This window comes from Muntiacus reevesi, chromosome 3 (assembly GCF_963930625.1).
Source record: "Muntiacus reevesi chromosome 3, mMunRee1.1, whole genome shotgun sequence".
Taxonomy (NCBI): domain Eukaryota; kingdom Metazoa; phylum Chordata; class Mammalia; order Artiodactyla; family Cervidae; genus Muntiacus; species Muntiacus reevesi.
This window is the reverse complement of record NC_089251.1, coordinates 158,661,818-158,675,857: the sequence shown is the minus strand read 5'-3', so window position 1 is coordinate 158,675,857 and position 14,040 is coordinate 158,661,818. Positions and strand designations below refer to the sequence as shown.

The window sequence follows — 14,040 nt, the reverse complement described above, 5'->3', positions numbered from 1 at the left end:
CTGAGGTGGGGGGTCAGCATCGTGTCCTCCCAGGTCGGGCTCTCCCGGCGGGGGATCCCGGCACCTGGTGGGTTTTGCCTCAGTGGGGGGCAGGGACCACGCCCAGGGACCAGACTCTGGTTGCTCAGTCGCCAGGTCGTGTCCGGCTCTTTGCGACCCCACGGCCTGCCGCACGCCAGACTCCCCCATCCTCCACTCCCTCCCAGAGCCACTGAGTCGCTATTCCATGTAGTCTCGCTAACTCAGGACCCGAGTATAAAAATGCAGCGGAGAACAAGTGCAAACCCAGCACTCTTGTTTCTGGGGCGAATACCCGGGTAGGTTGGTTTCAGTATATTGGTATAAAGCCCTAGAACTGAAATTGCAGTTTAACTTAAATGGCAGTTAATGTGATGATAGAGTAGTTACAATACCAAAGTAGGTATTTATAAGGCTGACATAAACTTCAAGCAAAACACAGTGATATTTCCAGGAATGTGAGAGCCGCGGTGAGCTGTACCCTGAGCTCGGAGGCTGCTGGTTCAGAACTGGCCCCGAGGCCCCTCAGAGGGGCCGCACCCGGCCCCGGCTCGGTCACAGCGAGGGGCTGTCCCACCCTGCACGAAGCGTGCTCCTGGTGCACGGCCGCCCAGCTACCAGGACAGCAAGCAGAGGCTCCGCAGAGAAGGAAACCGCCCTCATCTCCAGACACCAGCTGCCGGGTTTGTCTACCTCATGCTCCTTTATCTTTGTGCTTTAGGCTGGGGTTCCCAACCTCGGCACGCCTGGCCTTGGAGGCTGAGTCTCTGGGGCACCGGGGGGCGGCCCTGTGTGGGATTTGGGCCAACACCCTGACCTCTGGGCACACATGCCAGGAGCGGCTCCCGCCCCACGCGCGTGTTCCCCCGGGGGGCAGAACCACCCCGTGTGATGGCCTCAGGCAAGGCCCGCGTATTCTGCCCACAGCCCTTCTGTCCAGGGACGCGGTCTCCTCCTGCGGCTCTGCACCCAGAGGGGACGTCCCCGCCCCCTCCCTGAAGGCCACTGAGGACACGACTGGATGGTCTCCGAATGAAACCGACCCCGTCTCGTCCAAGAGTCTGCAGCGCGGGGTCTGCACACCGCTGTGGCCAAGAGGCGACGCTGGAGATCAACAGGGCGTGTGCGGAGCCAGGATCCGCTCGCAGCCGAGTTGGGGTCCGCGTCACATCCGGAACACGTGGAGTCGTGAAGCTTCTGGGCTTCTCCATCAATAAGTGTGGCGCTGCTGCCCGTGAGGTCAGCGGAGCACAGAAGAGCCAACACACACGTCCGTTGTGTTCTTCCTGGACACGCTGGAGAGGGAACAGAGCGGGGAGCCGCAGGGGGGCCGCCGGGCAGCTTTGGGAGCAGATGGGCTTGTCCTAAACGCTCTCTGCCATGTGACTCCTGCCGGCTTTCCTCTCGGAAGGAAACCCAAACAGGGCATCTGCCCCCCCCCGATGGAGGAGCTGACGCTGGGTGAGCGGGTAAGCGTGCCCCAAGGCAGCCGAGGGTCCTGGGCGCGCCTCTCACTGGGAGGTGCCCCTCCCTCCTCGCCTAATCCAGGCAAGTTCCCAACGACGGACCACGACCCCCCAGGGGCTCAGAGACCATGAGGGCGGTCCCTGCGACGCCCACCTGCCCTGAATGTCCAGGGAACCCCGAGGATTCGACTTCAAGGAACTTCAACTTCAGCTCGGACTCCCACCATCACCTGCAGCCACAGTTCCCGGCTTCAGTGCCCAAGAAACTGGGGCTGGAATCTCCGGAAATGCCAGGCATGGGGTCTGATTTTTGGGGACGGAGTTAGAAGTCAGTTGCTGACAAAGTTGAATTCAGATGGTGTCTTTTGGTGAGAACTGGATACGCGGATGCTGGGGAAAAGACACCGTTGCCTTTGTCCGCGGGGGCTCATTTTCAGAAACCTCCCGTGTCAGGCTGCGCTCTGGAAGGGCACCAGTGTCGGGAGGCTTTGAACAATAGACGCGTTTCTCTGCACTCAGCGGAAGCCTTGATAGTCTATAGCACTGCTGCTGGCCACCCAACACACTGTCCAGAGAAATTCTGTGAGGGATGAACCGCGCAGAAAGAATTTAAGAAGCCCCTGCAGGCTTACGAAGCACGTGAAATATGTTTAAAACTGAAGTCCTCTCGTCGACGCAGGACCTGGGCTTCCTCTCTCCTATCAGCTCGTCTGAACATGGGAACAGCATCGTTTGATATCCCATTAAATCCTCCCGAGGACGAGGAAAACTGAAACTCATTGAGCCAAACCCCGAAACACATCAGACCGACATGCGGGGTGGCCCCACTGCAGCCGCAACCCCACCCGCCCAGGGACTTAAAATCCTGCGATACTTCCTTCTGTCAACTGCTCCTCGACGTGGTCAAGACGCTGGGCAGGCTGACGACCACAGACCCACGGAATGCACAGACTGAGGCTTCCTCCAATGTAAACACGCTGTTTTGTTTGAGGAATTCAAGATATATTGTCACAAAGCCATAAATTCCCAGCCCCAGTTAAACCAAGGGACCTGTGATGCTTGGGGCTGGTGTCTTTGCCAGGGCTGAGCATGTCCTCGGGGTGCGAGGCACTGGGAAGATGTCCCGCTGGACACGAGGAGTATCTGTTCCCAGCAGTGGCCGGGGAGCTGGGGGTGGGGCGGGATGAGGCCATGGCATCGCAGCCATCGCTTCGAACAATCTTCTCGGAGCTCAGGGGATCACAGCGTCTGGAACGACTCCTCTCACCCCACTGCCTGCTGCACAGGCTCCATCTGTCCCCAGAGGCTCCTTGAAGAGCAGGGGACTGTCACGTGCGCCATCCTGGGATAAGCCAGGGTGCGCTGATCGCCACAACACCATCGGCTGGACCTGGGTCCTCAAGCGTCTCCTGGCCAGCTGAGTGGGCAAGTGGTGAACAGACCAGCTCTCACCCTCATGGAGGGAGAACACGCACATGTCATGCTTTTCGCAAAAGTCAGATTATGACTTTAGCAGAAAGTTTTAGCTTTCATCCACATTTTTGTTCAGTTGCTTGGTCGTGTCTGACTCCTTGTGACCCCATGGACTGCAGCACGCCAGGCTTCCCTGTCCTTCACTAATTCTTGGAGTTTGCTCAAACTCATGTCCATCAAGTCGGTGATGCCATCCAACCATCTCATCCTCTGTCATCCCCTTTTCCTCTTGTCTTCAATTTCCCAGCATCAGGATCTTTTCCAGTGAGTCGGCTCTTTGCATCAGGTGGCTAAAATATTGGAGCTTTAGCTTCAGCATTAGTCCTTCCAATGCATATTCAGGGTTGAGTTCCTTTAGGATGGACTGGTTCGACCTCCTTGCAGTCCAAGGGACTCTCAAGAGTCTTCTCCAACACCCCAGTTCAAAAGCATCAATTCTTCGGTGCTCAGCTTTCTTTATGGTCCAACTCTCACATCCACACATGACTACTGGAAAAACCATAGCTTTGACTGTCCACATTTTACCAACCAGAAAATGCAAGAAACTGATATTTTGGATTTCCAGATCAAATATTGAATTTAGCAACAATTACAGAAGCAAAAGGCAGGATGGAGAGAGTGCCAAACTGGGTGGTAGACAGTCGTCACTGTTTACTGGGCCTGATGTTGAGGGTAAAACTGCCAGCTCTCTGCTGAAGCTTTTGCAAATGTTACAAAATATCTGCGTCTGTTTATCTCTTTGATTTAAGTTTGGTGATGGTAGCTGCCTTCCTCATCCCTCCCCCCTTCCTCCCCTCCTTCCCTAGGTGCACTGCCCATCTCCCAACTCTCTATTTTCTAAAATTCCGAGCACCCAAAGCTTCTGTCCCAGTGTTTCAGGTGGAAAGTTACTAAAGGCGGTCAGTACCTGCCTACCCTTTAGGTAGGTTGACTGGAGAAGAACACACTCATGATTTGCAAAATAGCTTTTTAAGAAGTGACCTGATACCAAGGCAAACGGAACTGCCCACATCAGAGCCTGGACAAAGACGCCTGAGAGGGTGTTCGAAGCCGGATGTTCCCGCCCCGGGCCCGCAGATGCAGACGCACGCCCGGGCGCCCTGCTCTTACCTTCACGGCGTACTCGGCGTCCGTGGCTTTGTGCACGCAGCGCTTGCACACGGAGTAGGAACCCACCCCGATGTCCTCCTTGATGTCGTAGCCGTCAGTGAAGTGGATGTTGTTCCCGTGTAGCTGCTGCGGAGACAGCGGCAGAGAGCGGGGTCAGGGGGCTCCGGTTCTCGTGCTCCCAACGCGGGCGCTCAGGGGGCTCCAGCCTGCGCGCACGGGGACGCCGAGGCCAGGCGGGCGCGGCGGGCTCCGACCACGGTCACAGGGCTGGTTGGCGGTGGTTCCAGATCGCAACCCCAGCGTCCCCATCCTTCAGGTCAGGCCCCTGGGTCGGCTGCCCTGCCTGCTTCCCCCAAAGGGCCCAGGGAGTGAGGATCCGGAGGGGAGAGGTCAGACGCCCCGAGACACAGGCGGCGGCTCTGGCGCTTGTGTCCAGAGCCGGGTCTGGATGCCAACGCCTGATGGAAATCCCACCCCTGACGCCCCGCCCCATCCCCACCTGCTGCCTCAGGGTGTAGACAGAGTCACCCACTACGGTGACACGGCCACAGCGCTGTCTGCTTTAGACAAGCTGTGTTTTCCCAAAGGGCCTTGGGGAGAGGAACGTGGCCTTTCAAGGCACCCAGCGCACCGACTCGGTTCCTAAAGGGGAGGCAGTCCTGATGCCGTGAGAGTCTACAGTGCTCACCCTCACGCCGTGCAGACCTCCTCATAAAGGCGGCACTTCTGCTGAGCCCCCGAAACTGCATTTCATGATGGCAATTGGCGCCCACAAACCCAACCGCTCTCTTGGGGTGCCTCCTTGACTCTGCACAGGAGACCCCCAGTGTGAGCCCTGCTGGGCTCTGACCCAAGACACAGCACGGTGACATTCTCCCAGGACTCCTTCTGTCTTAGCATGAATGCGGGGCGTCCACCACGGTGGACACTCAGGACCCTGGGGAGGTGGGGGAGTGAACCAAGGGGCTCTGCAGAGGCCCTGCGTGATGGGGACCACCTGGACGCGGGGGCCGCCTGGACGCAGGGGGCCGCCTAGACGCGGGGGCCGCCTGGACTCGGGGGGCCGCCTGGACGCGGGGGCCCGCCTGGACTCGGGGGCCGCCTGGACGCGGGGGGCCCGCCTGGACTCGGGGGCCCGCCTGGACAGCAGGGGACCGCCTGGACTCGGGGGACCGCCTGGACGGCGGTAGGTTACCTGCACGATGGGGTGAACTGTGGCTTTGTGCAGATCTTGCTGCGAGGGCTCCTGGACCAGGGTGGAGGCCACGAAACTGAATCCTCTAAACAGATGATGGGCGTTGGCGCTGGGGGGGACGCCGGGTGAGTCTGCAGGCAACAACCAGAGAATCAGCCTTCCAGGGGAGCTGAGCCACGATGCGGTGCAGAAACCCTGTGGTGTGTGGTGTGTGTGCACGTGTGTGAGCTGTGTGTGTGCACGTGTGCAGCTGTGTGTGTGGGTGAGTGTGCGTAGGTGTGTGGTGTGTGAGCTGTGTGTGTGGGTGAGTGTGCGTAGGTGTGAGGTGTGTGTGCACAGGGGTGTGTGTGTCTCAGACGAGGAGGTAAAACTGAGATCAGAGAGGCTGAGCTGTAAGAAACCGCACTTTATTTTGTGGCTCAGCTGGTAAAGAATCCGCCTGCGATGTGGGAGACCCGGGTTTGATCCCTGGGTTGGGAAGATCCCCTGGAGAAGGGGGGATCCCACTCCAGTATTCTAGCCTGGAGAACTGAATACAGTCCATGGAGTCACAAAGAGTTGGACACGACTGAGTGACTTTACTTTCACTGCAGCAAAAATACTCAGAACAAAAACTTCAGGATGATCATTGGTAACAACGTATTCGATATTCATTCTGAGCCACAGCCCTTTGCCCTGCCCGCTCCAGACGGAGCCCAGAGCCACCAGCAACCTCGGGGTGAGCTGTCACTGCGGGCAGGCCGGGAGGCCACACTCTGAGTGTCTCGGTTCAGCAGAACAAGGCACATGGATGCAGGCCCAGCAGGGTGACCCTTCTGTCCCCCGAGGATCCCAAGGGGCCCGCCCGCAGCACGCAGGACGCTCTGCTCCCAGACCCTCAGGGAGACCTTCAGCGCTGACCCCTCTAAGCTCTGGGCATTTGCTCGAAAGCTTGACTGCTGCTGAGATGGGTCCTGTTTCAAGTTCACCATTAAGGAAAACAAAAGGATAAAAGACCGGCAGAGAGAAAAGATCTGCATTATATATAACAGACAAAACTCTCTATTATGCAAAAAGCTCCTGGAGACCAGTGAGAAAAGGGGGAAAGGCCCAGAAAAAAATGGGGGAGGGAACGGACGGCGCTCCTACCTGAGAAGGCCGCTCGGTCCCTCTAATGGGGGCACGGTAACCGGGGTAACACGCTGCCTGACAGATCGGCTCCTGCTCCAGGAGCCCTCGCAAGTGCGGGTTTGGTCAGGGCTGGCTCTGCAGTGGTGGGTGGGAGCCCAAGTCCGCAGAATCTTTGCCAGGCTGACGTGGAGTGTCTACCTAAGCATAAATCCACCTGCCTTCTGAAGAGCAGCAGTGATTCTCCTACCCCACAGAATTACTTTAAGGTGATTAGAAATAAATGTAGAAAATGTTGGTCTTAGCAACATTTGTAACAGCAAAAAAAATTCTGGCGACAACCTGGATATTTATCATCAAGGAAACCACGCTGCATCCATGTGGGGTAACTGTTGCTGCAGCCAGTAAAGCTGCATCCGTATCATCAGGACGCTTGGTCTGGGTGCAGGTAACACTAGTAAGGCTACGAGGCCCAGGTTGAGACACGGCTGTGTCAGCTAACAAAACAGCTGGTCAAGTGGAAGAAGAGAAAATATGCTGTAGAGCATACCCACCGGGAGAAAAAATAAAAAATACCTTAATATATTCTAAAGCACATTACAAAAAGGCCGTAAGCAACATATAATAATATAAGAAGTCCTGTCGTACACCGGGGGCTCCCCAGGTGGTGCTGGTGGTGAAGAAGCCCCTGCCAGTGCAGGAGGCACTGGAGACGTGGGTTTGATTCCTGGGTCGGGACGATCCCCTGGAGGAGGAAATGGCAACCCACTCCAGTGTTCTTGCCTGGAGAATCCCACTGGTAGAAGAGCCTGGCGGGCTGCAGTCTATGGGGTTGCAAAGAGTTGGACACGACTAAAGCGACCGAGCACGCATGCGTGCAGCGCATACGTTATAAATAATAAATTATAATAATATATAAAGTATATAATGTGGATTTAAATTTTTCTTACCAGGTATATATGCAAAATTTAAATCTGAATTATCTAGAAAACGCTGGCAAGTGGGATTGGAAAGGCCATAGGAGCGGGCCTTTGCTTTTCTACTTGTTTTCACTTGGGCTTCCCACGTGACTCAGTGGTTAAAGAATCCGCCTGCAGTGCAGGAGCTGCAGGAGACCTGGGTTTGATCCCTGGGTCAAGAAGATCCCCTGGAGGAAGAAACGGCAACCCACTCCAGTATTTTTGCTTATAGAATAATGGACGGAGGAGCCTGGCGGGCTACAGTCCATGGGGTCGCACAGAGTCGGACACGACTTGAGCACGAGCGCATCTCTTGACTTGGTTTGAATACTTTATTTTGACGTGGAAACAATATGTAAACTAAGGCTTTCCTGGTGGAGCAGGGGGGTGGGGCGGGGTGGGGTGGGGGTCAGTTGCTGCAGGAATGTGCGTTTTCATCCTGAGCATTATACTTTGGGGGAAAGGCAATTGGGGTGCTCCATCTGTACCTGGGAGCTAAACCACGAGCTGTGACCGGGCAGCCCCCACGGCTTTTCCAGGGAGACCTCGCGGGGTGACGGGGACTTTGCGGGCTTGGCCCACTCCCTTCAGCACCTCTGACCACGAGGACGCGAGTCTCAGCCCCTGATGTCGACCTGGCAGAGGGCTCCAGAGTCACCCGAGTGAGTGAGATCGAAGCTGACTGCACTTGGAAGTAAGGTGCCAGCGTGCTAGACTGGAGAAGCTTAATTAAAAAGCCTAAGACGCAGCTGCATAGTTTCTAGCATGTGGAAATCATGCACTGAGACGGCAGAGGCAGCAAGCGCCATGCAAAAAGGTTTTGTTCCCGGGCCGGATTTGGCTGTTTTTTTCCCTGCAGAGAACTCTGGCTCTGAGATCTGCCTGCTCTTAAAAATTCCCCAGGTGCCGAGTCCTGCGCGAGGTCCGCACCAAGCGCAGGGACACAGCGTTGGTTCAGCCACCATCAAGCCCAGAGGTGCAGGTTTGGATGAAGAACTCGAGCCCACGCCAGGATCTAGGGTGAGCCACATACAGGCTGAAGGCCGAGTTGGATGGAGGCTCAGTTACAGCAACTGGGAGTCTGCGCGGGCGGGATGTAGCGTCCTACGAATTTGAACTGATACACCTTCCCGGGCGAATGGAGAAAGTCTGTGGGTCAAGTAAGCAAGGACTTCAACCGTCGAAGAGGTGTGAAGTCCAGGGCCATGCCTTCTATCGGGGTGCGTCTCCCTGCTCAGACCCAGGAGAGACCCGCTGAGGTTCACACGGACCTCAGGAGAGGTTATCAGCCAGCACTGGTCCGTGCGGCTAGATGTGACCACGTGGCAGAGGCAGCTATAACGTTTAACATGCTTTACAATCGGCTGGGGACACCGACTTCTAGCTCAGTACTAAAAGAAGGGCAAACGTGTGAGTCGGAGGAAAGGAAATTTAAAGCTGAGTACAGTCAATCTTCGTTGATCCTGGGAGTGATTTCTGACTTGTTTGTTGTGCTTTTAAATCTTAGGCTGGCATCTCCCATGGGTCAGCAGACTCGGAAGGGCAGCTGGTGTGTCGTCAGGGAAAGTCCACCAGCTTTAGCCGCAGCTTAAGCTAAAAATGAAAGACTTGAAGACCGCGGTAGAGAATCCCGACGGTGCGTCCAAGTCTGACACAGGGCGTGGACCACCCGCTGCTCCAGGGCCGCACCGCATCTGCTGCCCGTTCACAGTCATGAACTCGAATCATGTGCTCAGAACAGTCTGGTCTCTTTTGAGTACACAGAGTTATTTTTCTATGTCTTGGCATTTCAATTACTACCTCCTCAAAGGCAAATCGGGTCCTGCAGTGAGTACAATTGATCAGAGAAATCCAAATAGTAAGGGGTAAAAAAGCCATTTCTGGACAGCATTAAAATGCACTGTGTCTATGTTTTCCTTTATCTAATAATAAAATAAACTTGAATTCTCTGCACAAAAGATATATGATGTGCTTTAAAAAAAGCCCGCTAACCACACAGGCCAACTAGGTTGGTGTTTAAATTCTTCACGGACGATACAAAAAACATGCACAGGTGAATAATTCAGTTGGCTGCATTAGCATTTTCTTGACAGGGAACACAAATCCGGTCTGTACTTCAGGATTTTAAACACAGTTCCAAACGACGGAAACCCTTGGTGAAACCGTGCACCTTTCAGGAAGGACCTGGAGGCGCTGAGGGTGCTCGCTACGGCGGAGTCCTCTGCTGGAGTTAACCCTCTCTGGGTTCCGTGGAGTTTGGGTAAGCCACGGAGGGGGCGGACGGTGACCTGCTCAGCTGAGCTGAGGGCACAGCCAGGATGGAATCCCCCTTCCTGCTCCGTCTTTACAACCTCTGGGGCTAAAAAGTCCACCTGAGTCTGTGAACTGGGTCAGTGCTGCCAAAAGGAAGGACTGGCTGCCCCTCACCTCCAACACACAGGACTTCCCGAGGACATTGAGAGCTGGGTGAGCACCCCGCCCTCTCTCCTAGAGGACACCCCCCGGGTCTCCACCTCCTGAGCAGTCATGGAAATCTTGCAGTAGCGACTGATCACCCCCGACCGCAACCGCAGGCCTCACTCGGCAGGCTCTGACCCTGAGGATGGTCTTGGTTTTATCTGGGGGCTGCAGGAGGACCCGAAAGAGACCAGTGAGTGTCTGTGCCTCGACTCCCAAACTGATAGCGCCTAACATCCGCTTCCTTTCGGGTCCTAGGGCCTCCTCTGTGGGGGTCCACAGGCGCCTTCCAGGCCCCACGGATGCCTATCGCCCCACCTCTGTGTTTGCACAGAGCTCACATCCCGAAAGGGCCCCCTCGGTGATGTGGAAAGCCAAGTGGATTCTCTGTTGTAACGTTATCCACTTGATATGTCGTATTTGATTGTCTGTTTATTTCATGATTGTCTTTTAAATCACAGACGATTTCAGAATCAGTAACAGTGAGAGCTGGAGAAGACTCTTGAGAGTCCCTGGGACTGCAAGGAGATCCAACCAGTCCGTCTTAAAGGAGATCATTCTGGGTGTTCATTGGAAGGACTGATGCTGAAGCTGAAACTCCAATACTTTGGCCACCTCATGCAAAGAGTTGACTCCTTGGAAAAGACCCTGATGCTGGGAGGGATTGGGGGCAGGAGGAGAAGGGGACGGCAGAGGATGAGATGGCTGGATGGCATCACCGACTCGATGAGCATGAGTTTGAGTAAACTCCGGGAGTTGGTGACGGACAGGGAGGCCTGGCGTGCTGCGGTTCATGGGGTCGCAGAGTTGGACACGACTGAGCGACTGGACTGGACTGAACAGTGAGAGAGGAGCAGGAAATGGCAACCCCACTTCACTGTTCCTGCCGGGGAAATCCCATGGACAGACGGAGCCTGGCAGGCCACAGTCCACGGGGTCGCAAAAGAGTCAGACACGACTGAGCAACAGCAGTGAGCAGAGCGTGGGGAAGCCCATGCTCCCAGCACGCAGCCCCAGTAGCTGCAACCGGCTGAGCGTGTCCCACCCAGGCTCCAGAATAAGGCGCGCTCAGGCGCTCAGTTGTGTCCGACTCTGCGACCCTGCAGACTGTGGCCTGCCAGGCTATTTGGAGGGGCTGCCATTTCCTCCTCCAGGGGATCTTCCTGACCCAGGGGTCAAACCCGTGTCTCCTGCGTCACAGACGGATTCTTTACACTGAGCCACCTGAAGAGTGGGCACAATCTCCAGAAGGGGCTTGTTACGTTTTATTTTCAGACAAAACCACCATGCCTTCACTGTGATAGACTGGACTGTGTCCCACAGAATTCCCCTGCTGGAGGCCAGAGTGACTGTACTGGGGGAAGGGGCCTTGAGGGTGCAAGTGAGGTCGTAAAGGTGGGGCTCTGATTCAACAGACTGCTGTCTCTATCAGAGGAGGACCCCAGGGACCTCTGTCTCTCTTCTCGGATACAGAGTGAGGCCACCTGAAGACACAGGGAGGAGGCAGCCATCTGCAAACCAGGACAGGGCTCTCATGGGAAACCAAGATGAATTTCTGTACTTGAAGCTGCCCAGTCTGCGGTATTTTGCTACGGCCAACTGGGCAGACAAAGACACTCACTGTATTTAAAAAAAGTCAACGCATGCGCAGTTGCTCAGTCCCACCCGACTCCGTGCGACCCCTTGGGCTGTAGCCCACCAGGCTTCTCTGTCCATGGGATTTCCCAGGCAGAATATTGGAGTGGCTTGCCATTAATATCACAGAATGACAACTTTTAAAGGGAGCTGACCAGTTCTGATTGAATTTGGTAGACTTTAGGAGTAATTCAGGATGCATCGTGGAAGCTAAACTCTCGAGTCCATCTGCTGAGCTACAGGAGCTGACGCAACGCTTCAAACAGCTGTTTGGTTCTTTGCACGAATAAGATCAACAGTTCATGCATTTACAGACTTGGCTGACAGCCTCCCTCTTCCCATAAAACTGCTAATTAAATGAGACTTTCATTGCCTCGAGCTTCTTTTCTCGAATGTGCCGGGGTGAGTCCCTGGAATCGGCAACTCAGGCCAAGAGCGAGCAGAAGGAGCAAGAGCACGGGGGAGATTCCAGGCCCGACGTCCCCCGGGAGAGGCGGCTCCATCACGTGCGTCTTTACGACAAGCAGAGAAATGAGCACATCAAACAGACCTGGGGGTGACTGCCCCTGGACACACCCTTGAACGTCGGGCCCTCTGACTCCGGGGTGCCTGGCCCCACCTGGCCGAGCCAGAGGACCCCCCATGGGAAAGTAGCCCAGGCCACCCCACCCTGCCCGCACGCACCTGTGGGCGTCCTCGCCGTGAACTCGGGGTCGAAGTGGAAGGTGTCCTCCGGCCGGCCCACCGCTGGCTTGAAGGGCGGCTTGATCTCCTTTCTGTACAGCTTCTGCAGGGAAGGCAGGACGGGGCGGGGCTGAGGGTCGGCGGGGCTGGGGGGATGCGGGGGAGGGGCCGCCTGTGTCCCCCCAGGGCACCGAGCCTCTCCCATAGCTCTGACATGTGCGGGAGCACCCCGAAAACACGTTACGCTGAGGACAGACGGAGCCACATCGTCCACAAGGAGCCGTGGGGGCCGTGGCTCCAGGGCAAAGGCTTTGGGGACATCTAAACACTGATTTTAGCCCAACAGTTTCAATCATTTCTGCGCAGTAGAATCTGCTTCAAGCAGCATCTGACAGGTCAGTCACGTCCGCCCCCCCAGGTACCAGCAGGAAGAGCCCTTCTCCTCTGCATCGTCCCCCCACAACTGGGAGCTAGCAGCTCAGATGCCGCCGGTTTCTGGGGACACCGACCCCATCTGCGTCCCCCTAACCTGCACCGCGGGGTCTGTGCATGTCCTGGAACACCTATTCCGGTTGATCCCGGATTCGGGCGTCCAGACCCCTCTGTTCAAGTCCAGGGGCTGAGTCGGGCTTTGTGGTTGATATAAACGTTTTTGCAGACTTGAACAGGCCCTCGGAGCGCCTGTCAGAGAGCCGGCCACTTCTGGCGTCTGACAGTCTCACGGTGACTGCCTTGGACAGAGTTCGAGGGCACCCCCTCACATACGTTCTTCCAAGCCTGACCCCTCGCTGATTGCTTTTAAGGAGCAACACAAAGGCGTTCAGAGCCGGGCAGGACTCGCGACGGATGATGCTGACGTGTTGTGGGGGGAGTTAGGGGGGCAGCCCCAGGGCCCGGGATGCCCGTCTGAGGAGGGAGGTGGGTGCCGGAACGGCAGGGCCTGGTGATGCCAGGCGTGGGCCAGGGGTTCCGCCCAGGCGGATTTGGGAATGGGAGGCCTGGGTTCAGTCAGATCGCCCTGGCAACAGGCAGCAGGTGGCGTCAATCGTGGGGAGCCGTGCACCCCCGCGGCAGGGCGTGGAGACCAGGAGAGGGTCTGGCTGCAATCTGGCAGCACGCGTTCTCCCAAGCCTGCCTCACCGGCGGGCCCCCCAGGCCCCGGCTGGGAACATGGAGCCCTTCCCAGGGCTCCAGCCTGTGGTCCTTCCACAGGCTCCACCAGGCCTATGACAGGTGGGTCTGCAAACAGATGCAGCGGCCTGTCTGGGCTGCTCCCAGTCTCTCAAGAACTCGAGAAAGCAGATTTTACCACCGATTTTACAGACGAGAAAACTGAAGCTATAATAGGTTAGGTAAGACCCCCTCCAGGGTCAAGGGTGACAGAGGCACAGGCGGGGGGTGGGCCTGGGTCTCCAGACTCTTCCCGCCTCAGCGGAGACCCCGCCAGAGCACACCCTGCAGGTGCCGCCTGCACAGACGCACGGACCGCTGACCGCTGGGCTCCCCTCGTTCAGGGCGGCCTCGGCCGCGCGTGCACACGCGGAGCTGGGGTGTGCACTCGGGAGCCCTCGGAGGAGGAAAAGTGAGCTAATCGAGCCTCCCGTTACTTGGTCGTTTCCAGCCCTGGGTGAAGAGATTTCATCAGGAATTGAGTTACTGGACTGATGTTGAAGCTGAAACTCCAATACTTTGGTCACCTCATGTGGAGAGCTGACTCATTTGAAAAGACCCTGAGGCTGGGAAAGATTGAAGGCAGGAGGAGAAGGGGCCGACAGAGGATGAGATGGTTGGACGGCATCACTGACTCAAAAGACATGAGTTTGGGTAAACGCTGGGAGGTGGTGATGGACAGGGAGGCCTGGTGTGCTGCGGTTCATGGGGTCACAGAGTCGGAGATGACTGAGCGACTGAACTGAACTGAACTGATAACCCTTTC

At 56.4% G+C, this 14,040-nt stretch overlaps 1 protein-coding gene across 6 annotated transcripts in view; it reads right to left on the bottom strand.

The window, feature by feature from the left end:
- RPS6KA2 (ribosomal protein S6 kinase A2) overlaps nucleotides 1–14,040 on the bottom strand; it is a 331,320-nt gene that overhangs the window by 22,953 nt on the left and 294,327 nt on the right. For all 6 annotated transcript variants that reach the window (XM_065930995.1, XM_065930997.1, XM_065930996.1 and 3 more), the window contains 3 exons: nucleotides 12,105–12,207; nucleotides 5,263–5,393; nucleotides 4,068–4,193 (listed from right to left, as the gene is read on the bottom strand). In XM_065930995.1, coding sequence (XP_065787067.1) covers nucleotides 4,068–4,193; nucleotides 5,263–5,393; nucleotides 12,105–12,207 — 360 coding nt within the window. The remainder of the gene's footprint in view (nucleotides 1–4,067; nucleotides 4,194–5,262; nucleotides 5,394–12,104; nucleotides 12,208–14,040) is intronic.